This window comes from Anoplopoma fimbria, chromosome 12 (genome assembly GCF_027596085.1).
Source record: "Anoplopoma fimbria isolate UVic2021 breed Golden Eagle Sablefish chromosome 12, Afim_UVic_2022, whole genome shotgun sequence".
NCBI lineage: Eukaryota > Metazoa > Chordata > Actinopteri > Perciformes > Anoplopomatidae > Anoplopoma > Anoplopoma fimbria.
Window position 1 is genome coordinate 19,018,479 of NC_072460.1, and position 9,226 is coordinate 19,027,704.

At 42.8% G+C, this 9,226-nt stretch overlaps 1 protein-coding gene across 1 annotated transcript; it reads right to left on the reverse strand.

Annotated features, from left to right (window-relative positions):
• Positions 1 to 238: 238 nt before the first annotated feature.
• scrt2 (scratch family zinc finger 2) lies at positions 239 to 4,729 on the reverse strand. The gene is made up of 2 exons (XM_054609944.1): positions 4,576 to 4,729; positions 239 to 1,038 (listed from the first exon to the last, which is right to left on the reverse strand). The coding sequence occupies exons 1-2, from the start codon at positions 4,727 to 4,729 to the stop codon at positions 239 to 241; spliced, it is 954 nt and encodes a 317-aa protein (XP_054465919.1).
• Between the last annotated feature and the right edge of the window lie 4,497 nt (positions 4,730 to 9,226).

Sequence of the window (9,226 nt, forward strand, 5' to 3'; positions counted from 1 at the left end):
CTCTATTTGGGGGAAGGTTGATTGATTGTATGTTTCTGTGGACGATTAGCTACTGTGCAGGGAAAAAAATCCAGCATCTTTTGAAATTGTCTTTGCCATAATCAGTTTCTTCACGTAATCTCAGTGAAAATATTGCTTTCTAAAAAAAGGGAAGAAAAAAGGCATGGAGGGCAGAGTGAACAGGGTTATTGGTTGTGAACCTACAACAGGGGTTCAAAATTTTGCTTCTTCCTCGCGGTTAGTCTTCTGATCCAGAGTCATCCTCGTCCGCAGAGCCCTTGAAGCAAGCCGACTCATAGTGCTTGTTCAGGTAGGACTTGAGAGCGAAGGTCTTATTGCAGCGCTTGCATCTGTAGTGCTTGAAGGCAGAGTGTGTTTGCATGTGGGCGCGGAGGTTTGAACGGTCAGCAAAGGCTTTGCCACAGTGTGCGCAGGCAAAGGGCTTCTCCCCCGTGTGTGAGCGCATGTGACCTTGAAGGAGCCACGGCCGGCTGAAGGCCTTGCTGCACACGTTGCACTTGTGCTTGAGGTCGTGGGTGAGGATGTGCATGGCCAGCGCCGGCATGGACACGTACACTTTATTACAGGTGGGACACTTGCGGGCCATCTTGCTGTCCAGGCTGCGGTGCGTCTGCTTGTGTCTGCTGAGGTTGGAGGAGGTGGCGTACGTCTTGCCGCACTCGTTGCAGGAGTGGCGAGCCGTGCCAGCTCCCCTCTCCTGAGCCCCACCGTTGGCGCTGCTGCTTCTCGAGCCCCCCTCGCGACTCTCGGTATCCCCCTTCCGCCTCGAGCGCCCATCGGAGATGAAGAAGGCATCCATGGTGTAACCCTCGGCCAGGGCCTCCGATTCACCACTGTAGAAGCCGCTGGCTGTCATGCCAGACTGGGGGCTGTCAGGCTGCTTCAGGTCGGGGTCACAGTACTCCTCTCCGCTGCTCACCTGGGTGTAGAGGGGATCTGACACCGGCGAAGCCAGCTTGTGCTCCATCTTCTTCTCCCCCTGGTATACAGATGGCGTGATGTAATCCTGGATGTAGCCTGAGTAAGAGACACACACGCAAACACAGTTGGCCAGGGGTTGTGATGGATAAGGACACAGTGACATGCTGGTGATTACATGATTATCTCGTTGGATGATTGCCGTTGGTAAAATGGTGAAAGAGTGAGTGGCAGCACAGAGCTAATTGCATTTTTCCAGAACTCTCAGGTCGCACACAATAGTGCAGTGATGCAGGAAAACATGACGCACTCAGCTGCGTTTAGGAAGGTTGCAATTTAACTGTGAGGATGAGCGCTAGATAATAGCTCATCAAAGAAGTCTCCCGTGTAGGACGATGCGTATTAAAGCCCCTCTCAAATAAAGTAGTCTCATTCATTAGACCTCCTTTTCTTCATTAATGGTATGTCAGTCCTCTCCATGTTTGCTTTATGAATGCTCATAGTTTAACTCTAAACCCTAGGAAATACATTATTTTGCCAGGTTTTTCTGTACTATTTAATGTGAGTGCTCAACAAAAACAAAAAAAACACCCACAACAGAACAGGTTGAATCTCTGATTTAATAGTATTGTTTTAATGTATTGATTTGTTTGTTTTTTGCTGCAAACAAATGCATTTTTTGGTTTCGGACCAGCTGAACTAATTGCATCCTTTAGGATTTCATGCTACTTCTTGAAGCACTTTTAAGCATGATGCAGCAAAACACAAAGCACCATGAGTGATTTCAGTTGTACAGAGCATGATTTCAGAGAGATGTATTTTTGTTGGCATCATTCATGTCTTTCCTTTTCCCTCCGAAGCAGCCCAGTGCCAGAGGAGCTAAAAGGCTTGCTGGCAGCTAAATGCATCCAAACAGAATTCAATACATTCTTATGCTATGACTCTTAGGAGCTGAATTTATACTAATGCATTTACCTCCAGGGTTGATCTTCTATCAGTTGAACATATGAGTGCAAATGTAAAACGTGGTGAAAATCCTTTCCTGAGAGAAATAGTGCATAACTGCAGAAAAAAAGACATTCCTAAGCACTGTGTGCAGCAAGCGGTGGAAATTAGGTATTGACTGCTTTTTTAATGAAATTCAAAGTTTTGAATCAATAGGCTATCATATGTAAAACAGTGCAGCTGTTCGAGAAGATAGAAATAGTGCGAGGAAACAGATCAAGTATCTGCGACACACAATAGTTTATTGAGCACGGGGTGCTTGAGGCCTGATAATGTGAGACATGTTGTTTGTGAAGAGGGGTCACCTGTCTGCAGCGGCAGCGAGCCCACTGAAGTGCCTTCAAGAAACAGGCCATTAAGAAATCAGCTGAAGTGCTCTCTTACTACAGCGTCTCCAGTCCCAAGGGTTTCTGTTCACACACCCACTCTGTCAAAGACATGACCACGACACCCGGTGACAGGGAAACACCAGGTCTGTGCGTTCATTATTGTGCTGCACTGCATGGGTTCACTATTTTAAACTACGCAGATGGTGTGAGCAGCACTTCCTTTCATAAGATTCATCTATTCATATTTTTTTGTAATAAATCATTATAGTTAACATTAAATGTACAAATGCTGCAGCTTCAACAATTATTCCTGGCTTTATCCACCTGTTTTACACTCACACTATAGTCTGTAATTAATATAGCTGAAGGGCCTCTACACTTTGTACAACAACATGGCCCTGATTTTTTTTTTTTGTTGCAACAAAACATACTGTATCAATGTAAGCAGAGTTGTTTACTATATTTCAATTACCCAAGGTCAGACACAGAGCTCATCATTTAGGACCCGCGCTGTATCAGCCCTTTACAGCTCATAGGCTCGTTTCTCTCATGCAAAGTAAGCATGTAATTAATGGACCCTCTCAGCCACCCCTCTTTGTTGTTCGACAGACACTCAAGTCAAATGTCTCCACAATGGGGGGAAAGAAAATCTCCTGGCACAGCAGAAGTGCTGATGTTAGGTATTTCAGCCACGCTGTGAATTCTTTTATTTTCCTTCTCCTTCTTTTTTTTTGGGGGGGGACTCAGCTCGAAAATATTCTTTTGTTCAAATTAAATGCCTTTTGTCAACACCAGCGTAGTGCCTTATCGTTCTATGCTTCTTTTTAAAATAACCCTAATTTATCATGGTGTTGAACAATAGATTCAGGAACAATAGAGAGTGACAATAATTACATACACATGTATTATTTAATAATAATCTAAACTAGTGCAGCAGGAAATCTTAATAACATGTATTACTAAAATGCTTACTAAAATAGTTACTAAATATGCCATGTAAATAAATATAAAAAATATTTTTTTATTTCTTAATTCTGTAGTTTTTACCCAGTTAGTCATTTCCAATTTAGCAAACCATTATACTTTACAAACCAGCCCAGACAATTTATAATTGCACTAATCCTGATCCACCCAAAATTCACTGGACCTTGTTATTGACACGGTTGAATAACAGGTGGGCATAATCACAGCATTAAGCTGTGGTCTGTGGAGCCCTCTCTCTCTCTCTCTCTCTCTCTCTCTCTCTCTCTCTGTGAACTCTCTCTCTCTGTGAACAAACCCTGACAAATCACAACAAAGACACACATATGGCCCTTTAAACGTGGCCACAAAATGGAAGCAGCGAGCTTAAAGCGGAGCGTTAAAAAGTGAAGGTCGCTCTAAGCTCTGTCTGTGTGGCCGGTCCGTGTGTTGACCACAGTGCAGCTATGTGACTTTCTTCATGTTTACTGTACAACCTCTGTCACGTGATCAGCCTCATTGCTGCCCCAAGCACTTTTGTCTCCCTTTTTCTCCTTCCCCTCGCTATCCCTTCAGCCCGGCTCCCCGCCTCCCTCCTGGTTGTACTGTACAGTGTGTTGATGTCTCTTGTGGCGGCGATAGGCCTGCATGGCTGAAACTCTAACCCCTGCTAGTTTTCAAATGCCCGGAAGGAAGAGAAAGATGTAGTGGAGCGATGGGGGTGGGGAAACTGTGCATGCTCCATTTGGATGGGAAGTGGGGGGGCAAGGGAGGATCGGACCGTGATGGGAACTCAAGGACAATAACAGCTAAGGACAAATGTATCATCTGATACTTATCTCTCATATTCATGAATTTTTTAGTCCACATGATGACCAGAGATAGTCAGCCTAAGTGTGTTCAGCCACCACAGGGTTGGTGCAGTCATACAAATACGTAACTGGAGCTTCTCCCGATTATACACACGTTTTGTTCCCTATTTACATAAGCTAATCCGTGGCTGTGACCTGAATTGTGTCTGTCCTTCACTGGAGTCAAAAAACAAAAGTCTGGGAGCGGGATGATGGGGGTGGGGTGCCACTGGTGAGGATTATTTAAGATATTGATGCAAATATCAGCTGGCTGCGTGCAACATCTCACATTATTTTACACACTACAAGCATGTTATTTTAGGCTAAAGCAAGAGAAAATCTCACACCGACACAAAAGCAAAAGAGGAATGCCATCTGTGCTAAGCTTGGAAACGTCAGGCATGCTGAAATCAGCACCGGAGCTGTCTACAGGCAGGCGCGCTAGCACATCTATAACTGGAGCGGGGAAGACTGGAGGCATGTTAACTCACCATTCTCGCTGAGACGAACCCCAAGGCTGGTCACCGAGTCTGTGATGGAGCGTGCAAAAGTGAACGAGTCGTCCAGGTGGTGATGGTGATTGGCCACATGTGACGAAGAGAAATCATCAAGCTTGATCTTCTTCACCAAAAATGAGCGTGGCATGTTTCAATGGATAAAAACACAGAGCTGAGAAAAACGCATGAGAAAAAAAAATCAAGACCCTCTGAGGAAGCACACGAGCAGATCTGGCTTGACGGTAATCCTTTCGGTTAATGTGGAGACAACGGCCAAAAAAACATAAGATAAGAAAGAAAATGGAAACCAGTGGAGAACAAGGCTGACGGCGATGCTGTGTGATACTCTCTGGCTCCCCCAGCTTCCCCCAGAAAAATAAAAAAATAAAAAATAAAAGCGATTCCTGTTCAGCACTGGATAGCTCCTGTGATGCGGCAGGCTTAAGGGACCAGTGAAGAAGAGAAGAGATGGAGACAGACAGAGAGAGGAGGGAGAGAGAGAGACTGTCAGACTAGCTGAGATCAGCAATCACGCCAGCCTTTATATGGGGCACAGGCAGTGGAAGATCAGGTGGTGCTGCGAAATGGAGCTGCTTAGCTTTAATCCATCAAATGTCCCCGGGGACACACATCAAATTACTACTGAACCGTCTGTGCATTCGCACACAGACAGAGGAGAAAGAACACAGGCAGACCCCCACTGCCCCCACTGCTGCTCCCCCTTTCCCCTCCCCTCCCCTCCTCTCCCCTCCCTCTTTCACCCCGCTTATGCTCCATGCTCGGAGGAGGAGTAAAAGAGGAGGGCAGACAATGGAGATGTGGATGAGAGCACACTCAGTGTCCTGTCCCCCATTGTTTTCAGATGAAGTGGCACAGTTTATGTTTGCCTTGTACAGGCGCTGCCTCCCTCATGTCATCTCTGTTACCTAGAACAGCCTCAAACATGTCTGTCCCTTTGGTCACACTGCACTGTACTCGCATGCTGAGAGCACACGTACAGTACAGGAGAGGTCATCTGAGCGTCTGCGAGTGCTGGACCTTTTTTTTTTCTTTTTTTTCTAAAGCAGCACTGGATTCCAGCACTGTTGGCGAGCGGGCTTCGGGGAAGTACTAGTGCTGCACTGCTCAGCTTGTCTCTCTCCCTCCCCATTACCGCTGCACAGATGTGCGCCCTGCCATGCGTGGCAGTGAATTATCTGATTAATTAATTACATCTTTTTTGATTAGGGTGAAATCTAGAATTAGATCCGTGCTTGCAAAATTGGCTGGATATATCTGGGTTGGCTTTGCATTTGTGTGGACACTTAATGTTACATTATACATTGTATTTTCACCATCAGAGCTCAACATACGTTGTTCTCTTGTTAGTTTAAATGGAAGTGAAATATTTACGCAGGAAATGTAATCTCTCTGTAGTTTCTAAAAGCAGCAGTGGAACGTTTTCAAGTGAAACAGAAATGATGCACCTGTTTGATTCAATATCAACAGGAAACACTTGTGTCACATCACTTGTTTGATTAATCAAATTCTCAAGGCAGTAAATTGACTGACTATTAAATGAGAAGTATTGCTTCTATTCCTGTTATATCAGACATATTATTAGTGGAGGAAGTGGAGGCATCCGAAAGAAGTGCAAAATTAGTACGATCTATTTTGTTTCTATTCTGTTGCTGTTGTGTGTTTGAGCAGTAATTGTGGTGGTAAAGTCGTAATGATAGGAAACGCTTTGGGAAAAGAAATTCTCCATTTTAGCTTTTTCTTTTTCAGACAATCATGTTTGTTATATGTGGAAATTTGTTTAGTCTATAGCATAAAAAAAAGCCCATTACAATTTTCCACAAACCCAAGGTGTAGTCTTTCAACTGCTTGATTTTGTGCATCCAACAGTTTAAAACCCAAAGATTTTCAATTTACAATCTAATAAAACAGACAAAAACGAAATAATTCCTCACATTTGTCAAGCTGTAACTAGGGAGCACTGAATATTATATCAATTATCAAAATGTTTGGCAATATCATTTTCTGGCAATCTACAAATCAATTAATAGACTAATTGTTTCAACATTGCTTAAATTGTTGCCTTATAAAAAGTCACATTTGGTCTTAAAAGAAAATGTTTCCAGTGTTAAAAACAAAAAATGAAGACCACTTCTAGATGCCCTGATAAAAATGTATTACATCCCACAACCGTTATTCTTGTTCATCAAAGATTACAAAGGCTCATCTTTTAACCGTTTTAACATGTTTTGTATTTACGTGTTGATCGTTGCTTGTGTGTGAATATTAAAAGGTGCCATAGATTCAGCCAGACCTGTAGGGGTGCCCCCGGGTCGCTCTAAATCCTCCCTACCCCTCACGGTGACCCTGCAGCTCGGCCGTGGCAGGTTTCAAGAGGGGAAGTTGTTAAATCAGTGTGGATAGGATTTATCACACGTATGTGATTGTACATTACAGCACAAGTTCACATGGCTGTCACCAAGTCAAGCTTGTAGAGCAGAGGCAAGGACAGGAAAGGTCAGGGGGAGAGTCTTTGTGCGAAACGATGAGCTTTGGTGAGGGTTTTTGTTTTTGTGGTGAAATATATTTTTTAATAAACACTCTTTTGTATGACTCATCTTGGGAAGCAATATGAATTCCAACTCTTTCATTATCTAATTGCACCACAAGATACTCCAGCCTTCAACATTAGCTTTTTGTGTTGATATGTTTGGGTTGTTGCAAAGATAAGAATTTTCTGTTGTATTCTTCCATGAAGCAGGGAGGTTAAATGAGCTCATAGTGAGCTTTTCCAGCAGCTTCCCAAACCGAATGTCTCCTGAACTATACAGCTCACCTCTGTAGCAGAAGCTCTCATTATTCTGCTCTTTGTGCAGTGCAGTGGAGCACAGCCAGTTTACTTCTCTACAGTATAACGATGGCGCGCTACCATCAATAAGGAGAGTTCTGTGGGAATATTTAGGTGGTGGTAGTAGGACTGGGCAATAATTCAATAACAGGCTCCAACTAATTAATATTTGTATTATTGTTTCATTGTTTACATTGTCAAAATTACATAAAAATAGTAAAACGGCACCCAAGACAACTTCCAAGAAACCAAAGTGAAGTCTTCAAATAGTCTTATAATATATTGTTTTATTAAACTAAAAGTCCAAAACCTTAAGATATTTATCTTACAATTATTAAGTGAAATAAAGAAGGAAATCCACTCAGTTAAGATTCACTTTTCACAATTTCAGCTTTAACAGAATTACATACATTTTCAATAAAATATTTATTTTTCCCCTATTATATTTGTATCAATCCACAAAACAATTTAGATATAGTTTTAAATTGTGACACTTTGTTTGTGTTAATGTTTTCCAAAACTCTGCTTTTAAAATTATTAACAAAATAAGTGTTTTGTTTTACATGCCTAAAAAGTTTTCTGATATAAAGTATAACAGTATACATCAACATCAAATTAAGGTTTCTATATAAATATATTTACCATATCTTTATATGTATTGATATCGAAAAAACTCTAAAATTGATGTCAGCCATATCACCCAGCCTGAGCTGATGATGGAGGGAGCCACCCCAGTATGTTTACAGTAGTATTAGATTCAATATTCTGCTGAACATTAACATAATCTGCAGATTTATTATTGCATCATTCCACCGCGTATGAGTTTTACTGATAAAGTGAAGACACTGTGCAACAAGTTAGCTACAGGTTAGAGGTGAATTGTGACAAACACGCTGTGATTGAAACATTTCTCAGGTTACTAGTTTCCAGCAGCAGGACAATTGTTTCCTCCTCCTCCTCCTCCTCCTCCTCCTCCTCCTCCTCCTCCTCCTCTTTCTCATGCCGGAGCTCCGGTCCACTTATGGCCCCCAGACTGCCTCTGACATGTGGTCACTGCCTCAGGACGTTACCATAGCTACCGACCCCCTCAGGCTGGAGGAATGGTTTTTACTCCGTGGTGCGGGGGGGGGGGGGGCTGAGCTCCGGTCAGATGTGGGGGTTGTAGAGGCTGTGATACGATCAGCCTCATTAACATCCTGTATGGCCCTCCAGGGTTATGGAGATGACCCGACCGGCCGAATGAATGATGTCAGTCCAGATGATTTGTTCCTTCACGTTGTTCCACCACCGACATTTAAACTACATGAACACTTATTATCTCCATTTACAGACACATGGAGTCTGTTTAATCATCTAACTTGCAGATAAATTAGACACCTGGCATTAAAGAAATTAGAATTACCAAACAGAACATTTGTTTGATTTCCACTTGGATTGTGACGCATTAAAACGTGAAACTTCAGTGTCTCATACTTGGCACTGCTTATATAACGTCACTCTGGGCTTGTTGGGCTAGGTGAAGAGATGCTAAGAGTCCATTAAGCCAAGCCATCTATAATTTACCTCACTCTTGCTTACTGGGTCACTTCAATGAGGCATTTTTGAGCTGCTGCTGCTGCTGCTGCTGCAGGTCACTGTCATGCTCTTTACAAAGACAAGAGCTGCTGCTGATTAAACAGTTTAAAATAGAATATGAACACACATTAGATGCAACAAGTATTAGTTTTAAAAGGAAATTCTTATTTAAGGGCTAGCATATGTGTGTTTGGCACAAAAATCCTTTTTTCACAGACACAGATC